At 36.5% G+C, this 24,776-nt stretch overlaps 3 protein-coding genes and 3 non-coding genes across 6 annotated transcripts; 2 read left to right on the top strand and 4 right to left on the bottom strand.

Annotated features, from left to right (window-relative positions):
- The first annotated feature begins 505 nt into the window (after positions 1–505).
- LOC128252988 (U5 spliceosomal RNA) lies at positions 506–629 on the top strand. Its single transcript, XR_008267363.1, has one exon. It is a non-coding gene; the product is annotated as a U5 spliceosomal RNA (small nuclear RNA).
- A 1,790-nt stretch (positions 630–2,419) lies between these two features.
- Positions 2,420–2,584, top strand: LOC128253009 (U1 spliceosomal RNA). The gene has a single exon (XR_008267383.1). It is a non-coding gene; the product is annotated as a U1 spliceosomal RNA (small nuclear RNA).
- Positions 2,585–3,597: 1,013 nt separating this feature from the next.
- LOC128253007 (U1 spliceosomal RNA) lies at positions 3,598–3,762 on the bottom strand. The gene has a single exon (XR_008267381.1). It is a non-coding gene; the product is annotated as a U1 spliceosomal RNA (small nuclear RNA).
- A 2,537-nt stretch (positions 3,763–6,299) lies between these two features.
- Positions 6,300–10,266, bottom strand: LOC128260233 (ubiquitin-conjugating enzyme E2-17 kDa). The gene is made up of 3 exons (XM_052993058.1): positions 10,061–10,266; positions 8,032–8,317; positions 6,300–7,974 (listed from the first exon to the last, which is right to left on the bottom strand). Exons 1-3 carry the CDS (start codon positions 10,102–10,104, stop codon positions 7,849–7,851), a joined length of 456 nt encoding a protein of 151 aa, XP_052849018.1. The 5' UTR covers positions 10,105–10,266; the 3' UTR covers positions 6,300–7,848.
- Positions 10,267–11,953: 1,687 nt separating this feature from the next.
- On the bottom strand, positions 11,954–13,731 carry LOC128252965 (protein takeout). The gene is made up of 3 exons (XM_052981212.1): positions 13,592–13,731; positions 12,782–12,876; positions 11,954–12,722 (listed from the first exon to the last, which is right to left on the bottom strand). Exons 2-3 carry the CDS (start codon positions 12,849–12,851, stop codon positions 12,052–12,054), a joined length of 741 nt encoding a protein of 246 aa, XP_052837172.1. The 5' UTR covers positions 12,852–12,876; positions 13,592–13,731; the 3' UTR covers positions 11,954–12,051.
- Positions 13,732–16,133: 2,402 nt separating this feature from the next.
- On the bottom strand, positions 16,134–21,252 carry LOC128264649 (protein takeout). Its single transcript, XM_053000250.1, has 7 exons — positions 21,135–21,252; positions 20,697–20,776; positions 19,514–19,632; positions 19,205–19,326; positions 16,744–16,877; positions 16,530–16,682; positions 16,134–16,359 (listed from the first exon to the last, which is right to left on the bottom strand). The coding sequence occupies exons 2-7, from the start codon at positions 20,761–20,763 to the stop codon at positions 16,205–16,207; spliced, it is 750 nt and encodes a 249-aa protein (XP_052856210.1). The 5' UTR covers positions 20,764–20,776; positions 21,135–21,252; the 3' UTR covers positions 16,134–16,204.
- Between the last annotated feature and the right edge of the window lie 3,524 nt (positions 21,253–24,776).

Genomic DNA, 24,776 nt, shown 5'->3' with positions numbered 1-24,776 from the left:
TTATTCAGGGGATGTTTCTACCTGGAATTTTAGCATCGTTACTTTGTTGAACAGGCGTACGAGTAAGTGCCCAGACCTTCTCTTTGCACTACAGAATTTCGTTTATTTTCCAACGGGCATGTGTTCAATTTGCAATGTGCATCTTGAGACTTAATGTAGACAATATAATATTAACATTATAGTTCAAAGGTAGCGTTTCCGTCCTTGTAAATGAGCAATCGACTCTAGCGCTAAATACACTACAGATATTATACATTAACAAAGTTAAGCATTAGATAAGATCGTACATATTTTGAAAATATATAACAAAATTCTATTATTTTTGGAGTGCATTTTGTTCTATCCAATAAGCATTAACAATTAAACAAATTATATAGGAGTATAAAAAAACTTCCCTCAGAAAATCTTAAATAACCATGTATCTACCTACTTGCAAGTAGCGTTATAATTCCCAACCACTTATGGCTTTACCAGACCTATAGACAGTGTGTTTGCTTGTGTTAAGTTACTCTGGTTTCTCTTCAATTGTCGAATAAATCTTTCGCCTTTTACTAAAGATTTCCGTGGAGAGGAGCACTCTAATGAGTCTAAACGCAATTTTTGTTTAGGGCTGGCGACTTATGTTGCCGGGCCAATCACTAATAAATTTAACAGATTATCAAAGTAAACGGTATTCCAGTGGTCGGCACACATACTATAACTACTCGGACTTTTTTCCTGTTCATCACCTTTTTACTGATGATTTTAGTGATGATTTTAACATGGGCATTTCTTTGGGATTCATAACTAAGTCATCATCAAGCCTTAAAATAATTTGTTTTCCATTTTTTTTTTAAATTTTAAATATAAAAACGAATTAACTTAAGGAAAATCTTCTGCGGCATTGACGATGCTAGGGGCTCGTTTGGCTTCGTTGTTTTCTTTTTCGAGGCATGTACATTTTTTTACAAAGAGCGATTACTATGAACCTTTTCTGTGCTTTCTCCAGGCTCTATCTTCCGATGGCATCTAACATAAGAAATTTTTATTAAATGCACACAACAATGTACAAACACGTACTCATTAAAGCGGTGAAGAAATGTGAATACGAACTGAGCCTTTTTTTGTTCTGTCCGCCGGCTATATTATAATTAAAAAAAAAACGGCTAACGGCCGTTTTCATGTCTTCATCTGAAAATGTGAATATATTTATTAGCAGTATACATAGGTAAATTTTTAAATTATAGAAAAAACTTACATATGTAATTATCACTCTCCCCTAGGAGATTTAAAAATATTTCTTCCATTAGCTCACAAATTATAAGATATGCAAATAGCACTCACCTGATTTATAACTGTTGTTTTCTCTAGCTTTTTTTAAACAATTTTTTGAACGACTTCTGTTAATGGCAGCGCAAGTGAAAGCCGCGATAACAGGCGCGCGCCTTTCCAATACCAAAAACAATTTTAAACAAGAGCAAGGTAGCATTTTTCAGATCAAATAATAATCGGCAAAACCGAAAAAACTCGGGTTAATCCGCCAACAATAATACAATTTTGGCAACCAAAAATTCCCAAACCATTTTGATGTGACTTTTGTTGAATGTGACCAAAAATATAGCTGAAAACATTCGTAAAGACTGTAATTCATAATTTTACATTGTTAAATATACAGTTAATATTACAGATACGTTTACAGTATTGAAAATGATTTAATATAGTTGCAAGCTGGCAGGTTAAATTTGAATTTTTTCCGTTTCCCAACAAGTTCAGCTGACTGACAGTGGTATGGATTGTATTCTTAAGTGGTCGATACATCAATTGGCAAATTTGTATCTGAAAAGTACAATTTTGGTCATTTATTGAATTGGCAATCGACATTGGTAAAAAATTTTTTGTAACCCTTTTATCTTAAGGCTTGGTACTCAGGCTACCAAAATTGCTCAAAAAACAAAAAACTTCTTATGAAAAAAAAGGCACAACAATTTTGAACCTTTTTTTTGTATGAGGTTTTTTGTTTTGGGTGCAATTTTTGGTAGCCTGAATACTAAGCCTTACATTCCTACAAAATATAAGCACAATATGTAAGCAACTTTGAATTACAACACTTAAAAAAATATTTGTGTTCAATACTGCCAACTTTCAAAGGAATTATCTGACCGACTTTTGGACAGCTATATGTAAAGTTACCGAAGTTTGTCAGCCTACCACGTCAAAAAAGCAAATGTGATTGAAGCATGACATGTGAGTTAAAATCCAGATTAATAAATAAATAGTTTTAAATTTATTATCGCAAGGAGAACCCGACCAAACTCTTTTGGACTCCTTATTGCGCAAGTCAGCATTGGTGTTCGGGGTGCGTTGTTAACCAAAATCATATAATTCCCAACTAGTTCTAGCGGTTCGCTCATGGCAACCCCGATTCTGAGCAAGGAAAAGCATACTTACCTGGCGTAGAGGTTAACCGTGATCACGAAGGCGGTTCCTCCGGAGTGAGGCTTGGCCATTGCACCTCGGCTGAGTTGACCTCTGCGATTATTCCTAATGTGAATAACTCGTGCGTGTAATTTTTGGTAGCCGGGAATGGCGTTCGCGCCGTCCCGACATAAGAAATAAATTTGTTTGTATATACGTGGTCTATCCCACCAAGAAGAAAAGGAGTTTTCACCATACCGGTAACAAGTTTGTGCATAAAATCTTAGTTAAGGGATGTAAGTCAATCAATTGTAATTTTGATTAGCAGTCCCAGTTAAGAGAGATGACTCAGTGAAAATATTAAAAACGGTTCAATAATTTTCTGTTGATGATTTATATTGTGGGCCTCAAATGATATACTCGTTTAAAACGACCCACAAGCTAAAATATTTCAAAGCTCATCTAAAAATTAATTATCATACTACATTTATAATCGATTTCCAAAAGCCATTTCTTAAAATACTCAAAAAATTACATTAAATCAAATCAGCTAGTTAATGGACCAATTAGATTTTTGGCATTTCGCAATAAGTGCAGTTGCGCTAAGTTCAAACTTCTAGTTGTTATAGATCTAAAAATCTCGAAGATGATAAAGAGATGGTAGTTTGATGTTGTTTAAAAACATATAAATATTTGTATACAGTTTCAGAGGCTATTATAATTGTAGCCAAACGTTTGCAACGCAGTTAAGAAGCCATTTTCAACCCTAAATAGTATATATATTCTTGATAAGAATCGCCAGCCTTGTTAGTTTATGCGTCCGTCCGTTTATAAGTAATCTTGTCCCTCCGTTGTAAAGCTATTTGGATTAAACATTTCAAACAGTTTTTTTCTTGTGTAGGTAGTGTATAAGTCGGAACAGACGGGATCGGACAACTATGACAACATTGGGCTCCCAGAGAAAGGTTCAGAAAAATTATTACTTGGTCGGTTTTCAATTTATTAAGTATATTCGGGATGTACACTTTTAATTTTATTAATATCGTAAAACGATATGCCATAGGAACGATCGAAACACTCAATGGAAAATAAAATATAAATTATTGGCAACACACGGTTTTTGCACTCCAGTTTGTACTCAACCAGTTTTTTTAACATTTAAACCAGTCCTCAATTCTAATGCTAAACATATTTATTTCTTATGTCGGGACGGCGCGAACGCCATTCCCGGCTACCAAAAATTACACGCACGAGTTATTCACATTAGGAATAATCGCAGAGGTCAACTCAGCCGAGGTGCAATGGCCAAGCCTCACTCCGGAGGAACCGCCTTCGTGATCACGGTTAACCTCTACGCCAGGTAAGTATGCTTTTCCTTGCTCAGAATCGGGGTTGCCATGAGCGTAACGTTAGAACTAGTTGGGAATTATATGATTTTGGTTAACAACGCACCACAATGTAAATACACCAATGCTGACTTGCGCAGTAGGGTTTGAAACCGTTTGGACGAGCGCACTGCGAAGTGCATATTTTTGGTCTTTTAAAAACACACACTTTGTTTTCATACTTTTAAAATTATGTTGTATTTATTGTAGCTTATTTCTGCCAGAATTTGGTAGATAGCATATGCTTATAAAAACATATACTTATAATATATAATATACAGCTGTGTGTGGAAATAGCAGTGCAGCAAATTGGCTTATATGGCGTAATATCCTTTGTACATAAGTGTCCAACCTGGTATTTTTTTGGTGGAACAGGTTCTACGCAGTATGTCCGTAGACCAGCAAACACGGAGTATCTTCCAAATCATACGGTCAAGACGGTGGCCTCAAAATTTTGCTGTGGGCCTATTTTTCGTAAAGCGGAGTCGGCCCGATACATTTGATTGATAGGATTATGAACCAAAATATTAATGCCACTCAGAACATGCCCTTAAAATGGACATTCAAGCAGAATAACGAACCAAAACACACCAGCAAATCAGCTAAGAATAGGTTTTTAGCCAAGAATAAATCGACGTTATGCCAAGGCCAGCGCAGTCCCTGCATCTCAATCCGAGCAGTTTATAAAACCTTAAACGTTAACAGTGCTATTTCACTAAACATCACATCGCATGTCCTTTTTCCGATATTTTTATTCATACTGAAAACATACTGAACACATTGAAACAAAATTGTTCTAAGTTATATGAAAATAAATACATTAATCGTTTGTAAATAAAAAACTATTTATTTTACGTATAGTTTAACCAGTGGTTAAAAAGTTCGCCCAGTATAAGTTAGACCCAGTTTCGATGCTCACTTGGGGAAAGAATATTGTTTTTTTTTTTAAAGATTACTGTACTCAGTTTACGTTTTATATTGAAGGGATTAGGGATACTGTAAATTCTATAAATCGACATTGTATCGATTTTTATGCTGATGTGTTTAAAATCAACAAAGGTGCGTAGATTTTTTATATATCTTTGTCATTTGGTTTTTAACGAGTTTTATGCGTATATAACAAAACAACAAAGTCATTTGGATCTTCCTATTCATTTGCGGATCTTTCCTATGGCAGCTTTAAAATTAGATTTATACAAAAAATAATCCAAATTTTCCACTTTTGTTCTGAACGAGCCGGTTCATATAGCTCACATAGGAACAAAATTATAACTTAGCTTTTTTATAAATATTTTTTTCTTATATTCTTTGGGGTATGGTAATGTTTTTAAAATTATTCATGATTTTATATACTTCGATATAAGTACTGGTTTATTTCAGAATTACGTTTTAAATTTGTTATTAAAATCGGTAAGTCATTATAGCTTGAATGTTTTTAAACATATACGCATACACAAAAAAGAATTTAAATTGTCAAATAACAGATTTTGACTAAGCACTCACTTTGAGGTTATAAAAACTAATTTAAATAAAATCAAACATTTTCTTTGTTTTTTGTATACCCTTGCAGAGGGTATTATATTTTCAGTCAGAAGTTTGCAACGCAGTGAAGGAGACATTTCCGACCATGTTTATTTTGTACTTTTTTTTTGTTGGTTTTTTGATTTAATATCAGTATTACGGATTGAATTTGATTATATTTGGACGACTATATCATATAGCTTTTATGAGAACAATCGAAATATTAAAAAAAATTAATTACGCTATAGCTCCAGGGATATATAAGCTTCGATTTCCGAAGATTGCTTCCTTTCTTTTTTTTTAGAAAGTACTCGATGGAATGTTTTAAAGTTGTTTGAAACATTAAGGTATGTTTTCAACTTTTAACAAGGTTATTAAAGTAGAAAGAATTTTTTTAATGCCAAATTTTGGCAGTATTTAACTAATCAAAAATATTGTAGGTTACTTTATAGTAAAAAAATTCAAGAATACTGTGTATCAGTTTAAAATCAACCGGAAAATTAATCGTTGAGTTTAGATGTCAGAAATTTTGAAAAGTGTCGTTTTAAGAAAAACGGGTTTACAGTTTCCGATGAAGCCGGTGCCGATGCATTCTAAAACGATTTACGATACTACTTTGTCGCTTTCACAATATATTTTTAAAAGTGTAAGCTGTATAATAAGCGTAAAAAGGGTTTAAATGTCATAGTGGGGCTTCGCATTACTTCGAAGTGGGGTTCAGTGGTATAGCCCTTAGGAATATATTTTGTAAGGTCCGAAAAGAAAGAAAACGCCCCTCTACCTGGTACAAACTTTTCAACGATTACTATACGGAAACTCTACAAGTAACGGGTATAACCACTAAACTCATCGCGTATGAGTTTGTCTTTGAAAAACTAAGCTACAATATTTTTTAATTGTTTACCCGCTTGCTCCTATCTCAGCTAAAAAGGAATAACAACAAACTGGGTTAAATATAAAAATCGATTAAATACGCAAAAAAATAATGAAGAAAAAATGTTGACTTGGCGAAGTTGTGTTATTTTCATTTATTGATATTTGAAATCTTAAACTTTATTAATAATAATAATGGTAATTACAGTAAGGTAATTTGAAATTCCACATTATTCGAATGGTTTGCCTTAATCCTTATCCTTTGCTTTACTTTTACTGTGATTTGAGTTGGGACTACTTGCATCCTCAGCTTTAGTTGGTTCATAATTAATAAACAATAGGCTGCTACATGGTAGGTCTTTCATATATAAGATTAACATGATGCTCAGAGCATCATCATCGCATCTTCCACTTCGCGATCCGTTCAACACAAAGTGCCAAAAGTGGAGGGTTCATAGCAAAAGGAACAGCAATTCGCATTCAACAAAAAACAAGATTAAGACTCGATTGTAAACGCTTAAAAACTAACTAAATCAATTGCCGCAGCCAAGACACAGTGGAACCTAGAGAGTACATAGCGTGGCAAATGGCAGTTTATGAGGTGTTTCCATCCAACCATACACTAAAGAAAGATCCCGCACATTGTGAGGGCCATGGTAACACACCAAATTAGGGTATTAACTTGAATCAGATCAAGGACAAGATCTTGCAGATAGTGTGTGGGTTGTGGGTCTGGCAACGAAGTAATCGTGCAAAATACATAGCGCATTGGTCACTGGATGCTACAGAGGTATACGTTTATAATTGCCTGCTCATTCCCAAATTGGAGACTTGTTCTCACGTACCATGTGGATTGGTTTACATTGCTAACAACTAACATTTAATTCTCAATTTGTAGCCAATAAACTTATGAATCGATCTAGGTAGCATGTGTATGTGTATGTGGGCTTTCGGTAGATATCATTAATGACACTGGACTACAATGTAGCTTAAAAATTGCAAATTAACTGTGGGGCGTTTACTACGACACGAACTACTACATATATTAATTTCTGGTTAGATTTTGGTTTAGTTGCAGAATTAGTTTAGTTTTACAAGACTGGCTTTGCGCACATCTAAAATGAAACTATTTGGGTTTTGCAATTGTTTGACATGGTTTTATAGTTTTTTTTATTATTATTGTTAATTTTCTGCCGCTGCTATTTGAATTATAACATTTGAGTTGTTAGCTTATGAGAGTCTTATATCTGGCTGTCGGCTTAACTAGCCGCTGCTGCTACATTGGATTTTCGGGTATTTTTCAGTGATCTGCGTCTGATTTCGGGATCGGGTTAAGGACAAGGTGGAACTATCGGCCAAACAAATATAACTTATAACTGCCCAGTGTTTATAGGCTTCGGGTGGTGTGCGCAGGTGTGTGAGCGGTGAGCGGTTGAGGGTGTATATATGCTGCTGTGCCGTGCCGTTGGCGCTGTTACAATTTCATAGCATTACAATTATCATAAATATTTCTGTTATTATTTAATTTAAACTTCTTTATGGTATTGCATATTTTTGTTGCTGTAGTTTGCTGATGTTTTAAACCGCAGCCGCCCTCAAATCTGCTGCTGCTCCTGTTGTGGCTCCTGCTTCTGATGCTTCTGATGCTGCTTCTGTTCCTAGAGTGGGCGCATGGCTAATCGATGAAACTCTGCTCCACGCAGGCTTTCACACGCTTCTCGTACTCGCGGCGATTTTCTTTATACAGCTGGGCGGCGGTGGAGTTAGCCGGTGAGTTGGGATTGGGATCGCTCAGCAGTGACTAGGTATCAAAAAAAGAAGTTAGAAAAGACTCCAATGCCACCCAAGCACGACTCACCTGTATGGATGTTAGTATGGCTGAAACATCGTATGTGGGACTCCAGCGGTTCTGCAATATGTCCAAGCATATTCCACCATCTGCGTACACATTGGGATGAAATACTTTCGATACAAATCGAACTGTTGGCGGTTTGTTTGGATACTCTTCCGTAAATTCTATGGTTAACTTAAAGGTTCCGTCCTCGAATGGTGTATCGTGTGGACCAAAAATCACAGCATTCCATATCATAATATTATTATCTGTTGGGGCACCCGAGACACCCGTAGGTGGATCCTCCTGAAGTCTGCAAGAAGTAAGAAGAAATATTTGATATAACAATACCGAACACAACGCAATAAAAATCCAAGATATACCCTCTCAATCTCATAATTCTTAAGCAACTTCTTTATAACTAAATAGCTAGTTAACGCAGTTTTTAGGTGTTTTCTTGTAGTTTTGTGTTTGTTTATACGTTTATAATACAGGCAAGGAGCATCACCAATAATCTTCCCATTTTGGCGGTTTATGCTTGACAAGGCTGACAAAGTCATCTTCTTTTGTGTTTATTCCCAAAAAAAAAAAAAAACTATTAACGACACTGCCACCGTGAAGATATTTGTTTACGTTTTCAGCACAAAACAAATCCCCAGGAAAATAGTCCCGAATTCACAATCTCGAAGAAACTGGACGGGATTGGCCGGGAATTTAGGTCAACAAAGAGCAACAAGCGGACGGCGCAACCCGTTTAACCGCGCCCTTCAATCGGCTTAAATCGATACACGGGCCAAGTGAAATCATCGATTAAACAAGCAACGAAACGCGAGAGTGAACAGAGAAACCAGAACTACAACTACTACTACTTAATTTAGAATCCCATTGATGTAATGATAATTTGAATAAAGAAATAAACTGATTTTTTTAAAAATATATACGATTTTCTTAAGGTTTTAAAAACAATTAGCTTCTACGGTTTTTGAAGACTGCAATTAAATACTTGTTTTATGCCAATTTAGCCTCAGACTTCACAAGTGTTTCTTGTACAGAACAATAAGTAATAAGTGTCCCTTATTTTGAAATCGCAAAAGCAGAAAAATCTAGTGATTTTCAATTATGATTTTGACATGTGTAAAAGTTTGTTAAATGTAGTCTACTCTAATGTAAGGACTACAGGGTATTTAAACGACGACTCGCAATGCCATTATTTTTCATACAATTGAAATATTATGTTGCTTTTATGAAATATATATCTCTGATTGAAAGTGAAAACCAATTTTTGTGAGTAAAAGCAAGTTTTTCTTAATTTTTCCCTGTGTGATTCCCGGGGCGGTAGCCTGCATTGGGGTAGGAAATCCCGCCCACACAAACAGCCTTGACATTTGGTTTCGTATTCCCCAAGCGCAATTTGCAATCTCGCGCCAGATTTTAAATTTTCGGAGATGATGAATGTTTCGAAATCGAATGTAATTCCAATTAGAGTTGTCTCTTTAGTGTGAGTCAACAAGGTTAAGTGCGAGCGGGAGAAGGCGAGCGGTTAGGATGCAGCTGCTGACTCAGGCGGATCCAAAAACAATTGTTAATGTTTTGCTGCGTCGCAATTTCGGCACAAGACGGAAGAATTTTTGTTTGGTTTTCCCCATTTTCCTTTTTGTTTTCTCGCTTTTCCCCGCACCGCACGCACACACACATACATATCAAAGTCAAGTGTCAAAGACAAGCGAATTGCTGTTGTTGTTTTTGTTTTTCACAAGAGTAAAAAGCAGCGAAAATAATCAACCACTCACACAGTCACATATACATATTTTGGCTGCGCAAACTTTTCCACTACATACAGACGTAGAGCACACATATATATTTGCTTATATGTATTGGGCAGCCCCCAGGTTTCTTTTCTCCAACATTTTTTCGCACCACGAAACACGAATCCGAAAAATCCGACGGTTTTGTATTTCGAGACTGGCTTCTCCTGCTGATTTTCGTGCTTTCCTTTCTTTTCCTTCACTTTACTTTCCTTTCCATGCGTTTTGTTTCGTTTTCATTTCTTTCTCACCTTTTAAAATCTCTCATAAGACGTCTGCGAGCGGGTGTTGACATGGTTCACAACGATACTACAACTTGTGTTGGTTGTGAATTTGAACGCCTGGGTGATGCGCTGCGTTTTACGAATGGAAACAGTGAAATTTTGTAATTTTATTTTTAATTGAGGGCAAACTCGGGCAGCAATGGTATAGACTCTGTTCGATAGTATCGAATAGGAATCGATAGTCTAGAGGTGGAAAAAAAACGATGCTGCTTCGATACTTACATCGATTTTTGATCGATACTATCGAATAGAGCTGGCAACCTCTGAGAAACGCAGTTATTTAAAGGGTTGCCGGACCTATTGATTGTTGTTGAGAAATAAACTGCTGAAAATTCATTTCCAAAAATCTTAAAATAATACAACTCAATAGAAAACACTTTTTTTTTTTACATTTTTAAACGATTTTATAGCCCCTTTTCACAGAGATCCATCCACTTTACTTTGCGATATTTAGCTGATTGTTTTTCCTGGCAACAATCACACTTTTTACTCACGTTCTGAGATTTCTTTCAAAAAAACATTTTACATAAATGAGTTTAATTGTGATTTTCTTTGATTCCTTAGAATGTACGATAATTACCTGACATTTATGTTGGTTTCAAGTTATTTTTACTCTTCAATAAACATTTCCCGACCACTTTCCGAAAATTGCATCCTTTTACCTATCAGCACATCTCGCTTAATAGGTACTTTGATAAAAAAATGCATGTGTAGGCAGAAAGTTTGAATACCTGGCTGAAGCGGTCCGAATGGGAACGTTTAAAAAGTGTATTTATGTAGTTGAATGTTTATTTAACAAACGTCACAAAATTAAATTTTTTACCGAAGTCACGACTTGTTTTACTAATTTGGAAGCTATGGGTGTACAAATGTAAGCCTTTTCTAACTGATTTCCTGTCAAAAAACAGTTTTTCTAAAAAGTCGTAGAACAAATTTTTTTTAACGACCGGCTCAACACATTACAAATTATTCGAGCGTCCCTTAGTAAGCCCATATTTTTTAACCCAAATAAAATTTATTTTGATCTATTTAAAAAAAAGTATTTTTTAATAACTTTTGAACGGAGCATTGTCTTGAGGCAAGCTTTGTGATTTTCGGTTCTTATTTTCAACAAATATATTCAGCTGTTATCAGATGGTGTATGTGCTCTGTGGGAATCGGAATTTTACATTTTTCAAAAATCTCAACGGTAATTTTGGGATGGACGGCGTGGGAAGAGAGTTAGCAAAAATGGCTAAAATAAAATTTAGTTTTTGATTTAATTTGTAAATAAAAGCAAAAAATATTGATGATGGAGTTTCATTGCTTAGTTTACTTAAACTTCCTTTTCTTCTCTGAGAGTCATATATTTTAAAAACCTTTTTTCTGTAATTTAGACAAAATCGCCCATTAATCCAAATCAACGACGAATTTCTGTTTTAGAAAAACAAATATTTGAGTTGAAGCTAGCTTCCGGTCTCGTTTTAAACATAACAACAGGTACTTGAAGAGTAAGAATAGTATGTAATAGGTAATAGGAAGCGTTTTTGCCCATAAAATATATATAATATATTATTGTTGAGGATCAAGTCGATCCAGACATGTCCGTTTGTCGGTATGAACGTATCGCTAACTATATATGTACGCTGTAAAGCTCTAACTAGCTCTAAAGACATTCCATTTACCTTTTATATGAACTAATAAAGTTCATTTTCAGTAGATGGCGCCGCCTAAGCTTCGATTCCTTTTTAACTGGTTAGCTGAGTAATGGGTGTTTAATAGTCGGAGCACTTAGCAAAAGCGTTCCCTTATTTGACCCATTAGGCCGTGATTAATTTAGCTGCGATTAAATTGTACCCGCTGAGCTGCATCCGATTCAAGTTCTGTTCAAATTTGTTATTTTTATTGAATTCTTTAGGACTAATTAAAACAATTCATGTGTATCACAAGCTTAATTCTAGTTTAAGTACAGTGCGCCATTAGACTGGGAACAGCTCGCTGTAGGTGAAGTTTTCCAGTATTTTAGATGTGATGACCAGGAAATTGGCCTCCAGAGCGCGGGAAATCGGTGCGATCAAATCGTTGGTGAAGACCTCGAAATTTTGGTTGATCGTGTCATTAATGACATCGCCCAGGACCTTGTCTCCGTTAAAGAGGTTCTCCAGCTTCAGGTTACCCTTGCCAGTGCGAATCTTCAAAGCGAACTCCTTGACATGCAGGTAGTCCAGATCATTAACGGTCTTGATATCATATTGGACCCGAACATAAGCCACAAAGTTGGTGAAGTTTCCAGTGAATGGTCCACTGCCCTTGATGGGAAGTGCCAGGATGTTGCCGTTGATCTCGTAGAGCCCCTCTCCGTGAAGATGAGGGAGAATCAACTCGAAATCGAAACGACGGCTTTGGGTCGATGCTCGCAGCTTAGTGATTTCGAAGTCTGAGGCTCCTTGAATGTTCATTTTTTTGGCTCTAACCGTAAGACCAGCGGAGCCATCCAAAATATTCAGATCTCCAATATAGAGGGGCTCTAGTGGCGGGACATTCAATTCCTTAATGCCTTTGGCCAAATAGGGTCGCAAATTGTGCACACTTCTCTTCAGGCACTTTGATAGCTCGGGATCATTGCGATGGCAAACCTGGATATAGTCAGCTTTGGGAAAAAGAATGGTAAGTTTCGGTAGTAATGATTAAGGAATTCCTTTAACTTACGCATGGTGGCAGCTAAGCTGCAAGCCACGAAACAGATCAACAGAGAGGCTACGATAAGTGTGGGGTGCATTTCGCTTCTTATGTTGCAATATATTCTGTAGAATGATATGACAAACTTAATTACACATTTTACCAGTATTTTTTTTTTTAATTTTTATTGACGTCAAAGTTCATCAACCCCCAGTAATGATTTGAACAACTTGACCGGCTCTTAAACGATCCACCTGCCATTTCTATTAACATCTCAGGTGACCGATTATAGGCATTATGTCGCTGCGACTTAGTCTAATAAATGGAAGGAGCCCCGAGACTGTCAAATTACTGTCATTTGCTACCTGGTGTGTTGGCTAGTCTGTAATTGATTTTAATAGTCCCAATAAAGGAGAGCAAAGGTTAAAAATATTGCGGTTTGAGTTTGCTAAGTATTGAAAATATAAGTAATTGGTACTAAGGGAAAACTGCAAGACAGTGGATAGGAAAGGTCCATATTTTAAAGGCAATTTGTATTTAATTAAGTTTTTATCCAGAAGGTGAGGAAATTCTGAAAAAACTGTTCCTAGGGCCATAACTATTTTAATATATATAGCTCAATTTAGATTGTTTTACTACCTTGAATTTTGGGCAATGAATAAACTAAAAACTCACAAAAAAATGTTTTCACTTTAATATTTGCGAAACAAGAATGGCTTAAAATATAAGATGATTTGTCTGTTTTATTTGGTTTTTTTATTTGAACTTTTAACACATTTTTAGATTTAGTTTCCGTTCGTAAATCCTTAAGGATACACACACCATAGCGTTAGAACTTACACAAGTTAGCAGAGATTTAAATTTGACTTGCAACTATTGGTTTTGGCACTGGTTTGTTATCTTTTTATAAACTGTCGAAGGCTGCTCAACGTTCTCGAGCTATTAGAGCCGGGTGTTGTTTTAGTAACCGTCAACAGATCGTACTGAATGCTAAATTGTTGAGACCGGCGCGTTTTATAGGAAAAATTGAGCTACGATTTACATGAGAGCTTGTGCTCGAAAACACACGTCGTAGAACTCGCACGCCCCCTGCCACGCCCCTCCGAAGCCCCCTGCCCCCAGAAATCGCCAGGTAAGCTTAAGCAACTAGAAAGAGAAGATCAACTATTTATAGAAAGAGAGGGGTAGAGAGGGCGACAAAGACGCTAAGCAGCCACTGTATAATAACAATAATAAAAGTTGGGGCAATTTCATCCGAAATAATGTCGCCCGGTGACAAACCCAAGCTAACAGACGTGTGGGAAATTGGCAGTTGGCCGGGAAAATGCAGACTGCAGGTCAAGCCGGAAGCTTGAACCATAACACTAATTCCCATAACTTGCACTTGGAAAAACATTTTTACAATTAATAACGATATCAAAGAAGGACTTAGGTTAATTTTTTACTCATATAAATAATTGAAAAACACGTTTTTATTTATGACGAATCCGGCGGACTACGAAATTTAAAAGCTTGTTGGCTTCAGAATAAGGGAATAAAATTAAATTGAGGTTTGAAGCGTGTATTTTTTAAGGTGCACTTTATGATAGCGGAACTGGAATTTACCAACTTTTTGAATATTTTTTGAGCTCTACCAGATTAGATTCTATAAAAACTTTATATTTCAAACTAAAGATGACCGTTAAAAATAAAAAACAAAATAGATGAAAAGCGTAAACAACTTTTTTTGAAAAATGACGCTATTTAGAAAATGTTTAGTGTCATTTTCTGAATTAGAGATTTATGCAGGATTTTGTCGGTTTGTATGCCTGTTTTTTACCGTTACATCGTTTAATTGTTTTGAAACAGTTATTTACATATGAAAATATTTCTTTATGACAACGAAATCCCGTTTTAAATTTCTAAAAAATAAATTTTTTTATTAATCTTTAAATCTATAAATTTTGTTGATGAAATTAAAACGTTACGGTCTCTGATCAAAACTATTCAGTCTTTTTTGTGGGTCATGGCACCCAAGAAGAAACGAAAAATCAGAAAGTAACAATATTTATTGTTAGTTACTTTGTTAGTTGAGAATTATAAACGCAAAAGGACATGCAAGTTTTATTGTTTTGTTTGTAAGTCAAGCGTTAATACAGTACAAAATGTAACAACAAAGGTCCATAATGTTGCAGTAAATTACTGTTAAAGATTCCGGACTGAGCTATCAATATTGATTTCAGTGTACAGCCATGAACATTAACAAACAGGGCTAAGGGATCTGTCGATTATATGTAGTCCTCCGATCACAGTTATATGTATAAGAGCTTTAATATCCCGCCGCTTAACACCAAACAATTACTATATACAACAATTGACTCAAAATGTTTAAAAAAACAAAAGACAAATTGTTTTTCAACCCACTACCTGTAGCGAAAAAAATAAAATGTCCCAAAATGAGTAGTTTTCTTCCGAGTGTGGTGATCGCAGTTAGTGAGGGGTCAACTCCGGAGTCCGGACCAGACGCGTGGGGCAGGGGCAAGAAAGATCATTCTAGTCGCTATCGTGCCTGTCGCAATTACGCCACGCGAACATCTTTGATGGCAGATTGTCAACTGCCAACTTTGGAAGTTGTGCAGCGGGCGGATTGCGTAATAGCGATCCCGACTTGGGTTCTGTGAGGATAGCTGGTTCGATGCGGAGGCTGATTGTGGAGGCAAATTGGCGAGGTGCACGCAATTCGGGAACCAGACAAAGATCATTTTCCAGGCCTCATCCCAATGATAGCTGCATTAGATAAGTTGAGGTGTGCAATGTTCGTTGCTCATTCATAGTTTATTAATCAATCCGATGTGGTGAGCTTCCCTTTGGAAATGGAGACTTGAACTGACAGTTATATGGGATTTAAGCGAGCAAGGGTCGCTGTTTTTATGGATATACAGAGGGATAGTCTAGAAACTTCATCCAACAGAACGAGAATTTAAGATAAAAGTTGAAACCATTATGGAGAATTAAAATTTAAAAGAAGCATGGGTACTTTGGCAAAAAAGGCAATTCGTTGTTTCTTGGTTCAGCATTCATTTTTGCAGTGCAGCTCTTTTTAAATAAACTAAAAATTATTTTAAATGTTACAAACCCAGAGCTATATAGTATTTTAAGCAAAAACAAACTCAGCCTGTCTATCTCCTCTTATTTACGAACCTTTTCCCCACATTTCTCATTCATTCAGACGGCAAAGACCTTGAATTAGCGTGACGTGCGGGGGCAGCTAACGTGCTTTTAATAACAACTCCGAACCCAGTTGCCTAATACCGCGCTGATGGGCTGTATGACTCTGACATATGACATACTAACCAGTGGCTTGGGTTATGCAGCAGCAATTTTGAGCAATAAACATCCTAGATAGACTTTACTGGGTTTATTTAGCTTGAACTGTGTGCAATAAATTAGGACTTAGACTAGGGAAACTACAATCTAATTCAGGTTGATCCACTCGTCCAGTGGGATCTTTGCGAAGATGCGATCCATGAAGTTGCGAATGACGAGTGTAAGTTTGGTTCTGAGCGCCGGCTTCATTTCCTTTAGCAGCTCCTGGGAGTTGGAGTTGATGAACAGGTTGAGGGCGGCCTCTGTGGAAGGATTACAACATTTGGATTACTCTTATGTCTCTGTACATTATTATAGAAAATGAAGCTTCATTTAGAATCGTTTAAACTCATAACAATTTGATGTGCAATCAAACAAACTGATTGAAAGCATATCAACTCTCTGCGATAAAGTAAACTAAATATATACTTACGTATGACCGAATTGCCATTGGCGATGTTGTCCACACCCATCTGGATCTCCTTCACATTGAAGTCCATCTTGACAGAGTCCGTCGTTAGGTAGGTGCGCCCATCGGGACCCTCGTTGGCCACCGCCTTGAAGTAGATCTTGGCCTTGACGCCCTCTGCGAGATCGATAGTGATTAGTAGAGCGCCATCCCAGCCCAGAAAAACACGGGTACCCACCATACTCCCCCCAGTAGTCGCCGGCCCCGGAGGCCTTCACCAAGATCAGAACACCTGTGGATCGGTACTGAGCCTTGACGCGAATCCGAGGTATTTCGCACGTCAGTTGGAACTGCAGCGAGTCCAAGTCGGAGCTGCAAAAAAGATACGTTGAGATAGGGGCATTAATGTGCGCCTCTAATGGCAATGACAGTGACAATCTTCAAAGTAATGAGCCTAGCGAAAAGCTGCCGTTTCATTCGTTTCATGCGAAGATGACCCGATGGTTTTAGTCGTATCTTTTCAGCCTTGAAGCTCTCTTTAATTTAAAATAATAAACCAAAGAGAACTTACTGACTACGGTTAGAAGCAGTAGACCTGGGACTTTTGGAAAAACTAATTTTGTACAAGAACATAGTAAACAAATCTAAGTTCAAAATACCCTATCTTAAAGTAGCTTTATTAATCATACAAGTTAAAGTTAGTTCTGGTCGATCTGTCAAGGAACAATGTAATTTTATCTATAAATGAAAATTAAAGTAAACTGTTTTTCAAAATATTATAGTAAAAGTATGAATAACATTTTAATTCAAAATGCTTTTAGATGACAAATTAAAGGAATGGATTTCAGTACCCTTCGCCAGGATAAAAAGGGGCAGAGAACGAAACCGATATTGGAACCGGCCCAAAGACTGCTCTCCACTTAGAGAATCAGCGTTGGCACACTTTTCTGGCTTGTTTCTTGGTCTACGATATGTGGGCCCGACGTCTTGGCCTGTGTTTTTGTTCATTTTCTGCCACTTGTGGATTCTTTTATTTTTTGTCAATTGAGTGCCAAGTGTCTATGCCCAAATTTATGTTTTTTCTGCTGCTATTGTTGGTGGAGCTGTTGTTGTTCCAGATACCGGAAAGTTAAGCTAAAAGTGTTCTTGGCTTTGAGTGTTGCATAATAAAGTTAAAGGCCATCGAGGAGAGTGGGTCAACGTGTTGGGGAGTAACTTCTTGAAAATTAAATTAAATGTTGTTCTTAAATCAGAACTAAAATTAAATTTTTTTTTTTAGAGTTTGTGTTTACCCAACTTTGTAAAATAAATTCATTAATATTAATGAATTAATGAATTAATTAATATCTAAAAAATGTAAAATTCAGCCCAACTCTTCAATAGCGAATATGATTTGTCATCAAATAATTGCCCAAGATCTTTTCTGGTTTAATTTCCCCGCTTTAGAAAACTCCCCATAAATCTGAATAAATACCAATTTATCAATGCATCGAATTTCCAGCGAACCATTTAATTTTATTCATAAGTCTGACTACTTCCAGATAAGCCATGGATTTGAGTTTCCTGGGCTCTAGAATAAGTAGAACCAACCAGAATGGGCAAACACCTTGTTGCGGGTAATAGCGCGTAAAAAAAAAAACATTAAAAAACCCGCGCGGATGCAAATCGGTCTGGGCAAACATAAAACGTTCAAGTAAGAGTCAAAGAACCATTGAAATGCAAATCACTTATTGCTCAATAGATTTCCCAGCGTGTGCCAAACGTTGTGTCCATAAATAAAGACTGTGAGCTATGAGGTATTCAAGAGGCTATGACAAACCACGTCAAATGATTGGAAACTGCGCTCGTTCAAATTAGCTCCCACGATGTTGACCAAATGCTAAGTGGAGATCGCGTGCTGGGAGACACTGATTGAGTGGCCAACTGACTGATAGACCCACTGGTCGATGGACTGGGCGGTTAAGCAAATGAGCAGCCAATAAAAATATAATAATTACGCCTAAATGCAGCGTAAGACTTATTTGCTGATTTAAACAAAAGTTACACAAAAAAAAAAAGGAAATTTCGTTTTAATAAGTGCGCCCTGAAAAAAACTAACTAGACGTTATAAGTTTTAACTCAAAACTAAATTATATATCCCCTCTACCTTTTGGTTATACATATTACATAAGTTCATAAGTTTTGTTTTTATGCTTTCGTGGTATTAATTAAGTATTATCATTGATAAATTTATCATACCAGATAGTTTAAAATTCATGTAACACCAGCTCAGTATTTATGATAATTTTTTTTGGGTGTATCCATCTAGGACTAAGAATAAGAAAATTAAAATTAGACATTGTTATAAAAATTCAAATTTTGGCTAATGGTTCTATCATACAGTCACCCTTCTGAACGAATAAGTCTGGTCAGAATAATATATTTTTTAAGGTATCGTTTATCGTCTAATGATCGGTTGCTAGCTTTGAAATGTCACAAAAATTTCAGCCAAAAAAATTGGGTGAAATTTGTTACATACGAATTGATATTAAATCTTACATCGCGTGTACATTCAGACCGCATTTGGTGACCCCCCCTATATTGATTTAAAATTATTTCGCCTAAGAAACCCTGCTTTTAATAAGGCAACAGGTATGATGGAATTAAGATGTCAATTACAAACACTCTTAAATTTAGTTTTAGGAGAGGGCATTACTTACCGGATATTGGTGACCGTAATGTTGCTCACACCGTAGGCTTGAATATTCCGGAAAAGAGCGCGATAGCCATCTGGGCCACTGCCCAGCACGATGCCGATCTCGTCAATCATCACGGGTTCGATCTGTCAAAGATAGTACTGTTTTACTAAGGATTCCACGCTAAATACACATATAGACGGACTGTCATCTGCTTTGAATACTTAAATTATTCATAGCCGCCTGCTAGTCTTCCATAAAACGTACAACATCTTGTCAAGCCAAAATCTTAAGCACATGGAAAACGCACTCTACTGTTGTAATAAGCCTCACCTCATAGATGTCCAACTCCGGCACTCCCTTCTGCAGGTAGTGGACCAGCTTGTTGCCACTTTCCCGGAGACATTCGTTGATCTGGGCCTCATCCCGCGGACATTGTTGTAGGTAGTAGGCTGGAATAATAGCAATCGCAGGGTGAGACAATGGGTTGTAATAAAGCATGCAGTGGTCTCTAAATGTCATGTTTTGCCGATTCATGGATGGCATTGTCTCCCGTCCCCGACTGAATTAATCGACGGGCCTCACAATGAAGTTGAAGATTCGCTTTCCTCCCGTTAATTGCGATTCCCAGGTGAATGCGTCAGTTGACGTGGGTTCAAGTTCACAATTACCTCTCCGATCTCACAGCAAATAGTCGCTGGAACATGGTCGGGCTGAACTGTGAGTCGCAGAGATGGGACATGACTGTGACAGGTTTACTGCCGGGTTAATTACCGCCGTTTCGAAGGGGAGGGCCTGTGTGAAATGATGGTTCAGGGGTAGGTTTTCCAGGGTAGGTAATGAATGCCTGCATTTGTTTGACTATTTCCACTCACACTTTAATTTAGAAAATAATTTTAAGCAATGATTTGGTAAACACCAGAATTCCAGTTATAAGCAACTTATAGCAGTCACTTTAATTTTTAAAGGACCTTGCTGAATTTTGGTTATAAGCGTCAAAAATAAAACTATTATTAGTCCTAACCACAAACTGTAACAAAGTCGTCCAAATAATAAAACAAACTAAATTGTGTACGAAAAGAAGCCAAATTGAAACTAAGTGTAAAGATGCCAGTAGTCTCTCAAAATAACAGTCTTTAAAAACGACTATTTTCGGTGTCTGGTTTTTGGCAGTGAATGATAAACACATATATAAAAGATCAGTCCATACACAAAGTATTTTCTCTGCATTATGATTTATCTCGAGCTAATTTCATGTTAGGAACGGTAGAGCTTGAACTATGTATGCTATTCTAGAAACCACTTGACCAGCTTTGGTATGAGCCGACTTTCGTTGTTGCTAAGGCACGTATGTGGGGGTGGGCAATTAGTCAATGCCAAATCCATGGGCCACTTAGCCAAGTTGGTCGGTGGACGTGTCTAAGGACCGGCTGGAAAGTCGGCGCCTCGATTGATGTAACTTAGAAAGCCGCGACCAAATTGGTGCCACTTATTATATAGTTTGATCGCTACTTACGCTGCTCCTGGGCAAAAGTGGTGCCCAGCAGGGCGACGAGCAAAATGAATCCAATCTTGCGGCACATTTCTTCGGTTCGTCTGCATGAAAGTACAAGTAACAGAAATTATAGATGGGCGCTGTGTTTCACTTTTCGCTAGTTTCGTAATTGATTAGCGCGTTTCGGCCACTCTCGGCAGTGCGTTCAGGTTTATGGATATGCATATGCTAATTTCGCTTAGATGACGTAGCTGGCTGCTCTTTACGAGCGAAAGTGATAAACTCGGGGAAGAATTTAAAACGCCGAATTCCGAAGTTCGTTTTGGTTTCACTTTGGAGCGGAAATTCTTTCGTATCGGGCTGGAAGTGGGTCAAAGAGCCAGGCCCAACCAGTTCACTGTTTGTTCTTGAACAAAGAATCGGGCTGAGCTGTCTTCTGCTTTCTTCGGCTGCGCTTACTTTACGTCCAACTTTCACGCGACTCGGCTGAGGAATGAGCTCGAGCTGCGTTGGTCCAAGCCATTTTAACCAGCAAGAAGACCGCTCGAAAGCCCCACGAAAATGCAGCGAAAGAGCTGGCGAAAGAAACACGAACAAAAGGCCTTTTTGCCACACCCCAGGAATCGGCCGTAGTAGACAGGTCGTCGGCGTTATCATTACTGTACTGTGAAAAAGAGGTTTTAATTAAAAAATGTTTATTTTTTTTATTTTTTTTTTCATTAGTTACAAAAATAAACATAAAAAGACGTATGAATGTTGATTTAGAAGTCAGTGACAAAGAAAAATATTATATTATTATATGAACATTTCTAAATCTTATTTTTATAAAGGTCAAGTTTAAAACCAGTTGGGATCAAAATCAAATGCTATAGAAACGATCAGAGCCAAACTAAATTGGTGGTGGTGGTCCTAATTGAATGACTACGTTCTGCAGAAGTTTTAAAACCGGTCTTGGCCCTTTCTTCGTTTGGATAATAAATCTGCACTGTAAGCTTTTTCTCTGTGTAAAGTTGCCTGGGCTGGAGGCCTGAAGGTTAAGTTTTAAGGGTCTCTGACTCGGAGCCCAACCTCCCACAGCCGCGATTGCCGGTTGGTAATGAGGCTGTCATGAATCATCCCAGCGGCTTGGCGTCATTAGCGATTCTCCAAGCTGAGATTAGCACCGTACCGCACTCTCTCTTGTTTTCACCTTTTGCTCTTCTGCCTCTTGGCCCTTTTGTAGGCCGCAGTTCCACTTGTGGCCTAAAGGTCAAGAAGAACTTCCTAAGTGCCCAGTGCGGTAATGGGTACTCATTATCCACATCCATCCATACAGCCATCCACAAATGCATTGAACCAGTCGGGGAGTGTGTTAACCCTAATAAATCAGATATTTTTATTTGCTCGGCAAGTCGATTTGTTGATGGAGACAAGCCCTCGAATGAAATGCAATTGTCTTTCAAAACTTTTCAGGGAACTTTATGGACTGTCAAGAATAATTTCGATTATTGACCATTATCCGTTTTGCATTTAAATTGAAAATTTGAGGTGGAAACGCATGGTCATTCGGGAGGGGCTTGTAGGAAATTTTGGGGAGCAATGAGCTTAGAACCACAATCTTGTAAAAATTTTGAAACGATGTTTAAATTCAATGAAATTTTATAATATTTTCACAATGAATGTGATTTTAATGTATACCAATTTAAAATGGGCTCCCTAAGCAAGTTGACAGCTTAATATTTAATTTGCTTATTTTAAAGTAAATAAATAAGGAAAATAAAATAAGCTCTTCAATAAATAATTATCCATAAATAGAAAAGTTAGATAGATGAATAAAAACTACATAAACTGACAAAAAACGGTATGTTCAACATTATTGCCCTTCACTGTTAGCCTGGCGCCTAAAAGTATGCCATTCAGTACTTATCGATCCTGTAGTTTGTAAAAATGATTTTAGTTTGTAATACATTTTACACATTTTGTATTAAGTAGACTTTTTTAAGTCGTTTAATACAGTTAAAAAAATGTACATTTTAAGAATGAACGGATTTCTTCTAGCATAGCATGAGCATTGATTATTTATTAAATAATCACTTTTATTTACTTTTTTTATATAATGTGCCTTTAGGTGTATATATGTAATTCTGATTTTGAGAATACATTTATACCCTATTGTTGGATTAATTTTAATTTAAAAACTTGTATAAAAAACCATTGATAAAATGTTTCTTATGTACTTTTAGTAAGAGTGTTAAAGTGCAAGTTAATTGCCAACAAATGAAACAACTTATATTTTTTTCTTTCAAATCTTTAGGAATCTTTATATTTCGGTTATGCAGATGCAGAGTCAGGGAATTAACAGTTAAAAAATAACAAGAAATGAAGGAAACTTCGGCAAGCCGAAGTTCTTATACGATTGCAGCTCACAAATTAAATATTCTTGAAAAAGTTAAAACTATAATTTACTTGCGTATATGTTTAAAAACATGGAAGCTATGATGATTTGCAGCTCAATTGTTTGACAGTTCCTGTGACAGCTATAAGATTCAATGAAATTTTATAATATTTTCTCAATGAAAATAAAATAGTACAGGATGAGAATGACATATAAAAGGAAAATATGAATGTGATTTTAATGTATACCAATTTAAAATGTGCACGCTAAGCAAGTTGATGGCTTAAAATGTTATGTTCCTTATTTTAAAATAAATAAATAAGGAACATAAAATAAGCTCTTCAATAAATAATTATCCATAAATAAAAAAGTTAGATAGATCGTTTTCTGAACTGTAAAATTAATAATAGGTCAAAAAGAATTAAAAAAAAAATAAATAAAAAACAGAAAAGTTACATTTTAAATAAAAAATTTTTTTTAATATTTTTATTGTTTCTATTGGAGCTATATAATATAGTCGTCCGATTTTGATCAAATTTTAACCGTAATTCTGCAATATTTAACCATTACTATATGTCGAAGAACTAAAAACAAAAACAGCAAAGTTGTAATTTTTTAAAATTTATTTTTTCGATTGTTCCTATGGAAGCTATATGCTATGGGCGTCCGATCCGGCTCGTTCCGACTTATGTACTACCTGCAATAGAACACTGCAACATAAAACTTTTGGGAAGGGCTCATGCAGATAGCTTTAAAACTGAGAGACTAGTTTGCGTAGAAACGGACGGACAGACGGACGGACAGACGGACAGACGGACATGGCTAGATCGACTCTCCTATTGATGCTGATCAAGAATATATCTACACTATAGGGTCGGAAATGTTTCCTTCACGGCGTTGCAAACTTCTGACTGATATTATAATACCCTCTGCAAGGGTATAATAAGGGAAAAAATCGCTTAAAAAATGTTTATGTATATATTTACGCAGAGTCAAACAAATAAACCTTGCATATTGTAATAGTAAAACTGACTGGGTGGTGCTTTAATTCAAATCAACCTTAGTTATAATTGAAAGGACTACAATCAAGATACAAGCCATACTCAAGACATTGTGCTCACCTTAAAAGAAATGCCAAAGAAAAAAGAATACGTTCGAAACAGAAGCACATATTCTGCCGGCAGCACTGGGGTGCGTGTGGAGAATCGCACTCAAGGTCAAGGTGGATCGGTGACTGGGTCAACAACTTAAAAAGCACTCGACTGTGAATGCAATTGCTGGTCCATTCCCTTTTGTTCGGTAGTTGAATGACATATTTCTGGGTCACAAGGAAGCTAAAGCCCCAATATACCCTAATGAAGTGCGAATTGAAAGTGATTCTGAGTAGAATATGGCCACAGTGTCTGATATAACTTGTTTGTCAATGAATGTGATGATTTAATAACTCGAAAAATTATATTTTTTTTTCCTTTGGAATGATATTAATCTTTATTATAAAAAACTTGCCATAATATTTGGTGTCATTTTAACTTTGCACTTTTCCCCTTATATAATTCACAATACGGCTTGTGTATACCACAAACAAAATATCAAAGTCATGTGGGAATTGATGAGAATAACAAGAAAAAAATAAAACAATGAAATGTTTAATATATGTGTTTCTTCCTCATTTTTGCATTTCCCTACGCGTTTGTCATTATTCTCATCTGTCTTTTGTACAGATACTT

This window comes from Drosophila gunungcola, chromosome 3R (genome assembly GCF_025200985.1).
Source record: "Drosophila gunungcola strain Sukarami chromosome 3R, Dgunungcola_SK_2, whole genome shotgun sequence".
Taxonomy (NCBI): domain Eukaryota; kingdom Metazoa; phylum Arthropoda; class Insecta; order Diptera; family Drosophilidae; genus Drosophila; species Drosophila gunungcola.
This window is presented reverse-complemented; position numbering and strand designations above follow the sequence as displayed.

Bases quoted from the DNA above. Each gene is read 5' to 3' on its own strand.
- LOC128252965 (XM_052981212.1), bottom strand. From the start codon at position 12,851: ATGCACCCCACACTTATCGTAGCCTCTCTGTTGATCTGTTTCGTGGCT. The intron at 12,723-12,781 runs GTAAGTTAAAGG...TTTTTCCCAAAG, and splicing joins CAGCTTAGCTGCCACCATGC to CTGACTATATCCAGGTTTGC.
- LOC128264649 (XM_053000250.1), bottom strand. From the start codon at position 20,763: ATGTGCCGCAAGATTGGATTCATTTTGCTCGTCGCCCTGCTGGGCACC. The intron at 19,633-20,696 runs GTAAGTAGCGAT...CTATTATTCCAG, and splicing joins CACTTTTGCCCAGGAGCAGC to CCTACTACCTACAACAATGT. The intron at 16,878-19,204 runs GTAAGTAATGCC...TCTTTTTTGCAG, and splicing joins ATTACGGTCACCAATATCCG to CTCCGACTTGGACTCGCTGC.
- LOC128260233 (XM_052993058.1), bottom strand. From the start codon at position 10,104: ATGTCAACACCCGCTCGCAGACGTCTTATGAGAGATTTTAAAAG. The intron at 8,318-10,060 runs GTGAGAAAGAAA...TACTTCTTGCAG, and splicing joins CTTATGAGAGATTTTAAAAG to ACTTCAGGAGGATCCACCTA. The intron at 7,975-8,031 runs GTGAGTCGTGCT...TTTGATACCTAG, and splicing joins CCATACTAACATCCATACAG to TCACTGCTGAGCGATCCCAA.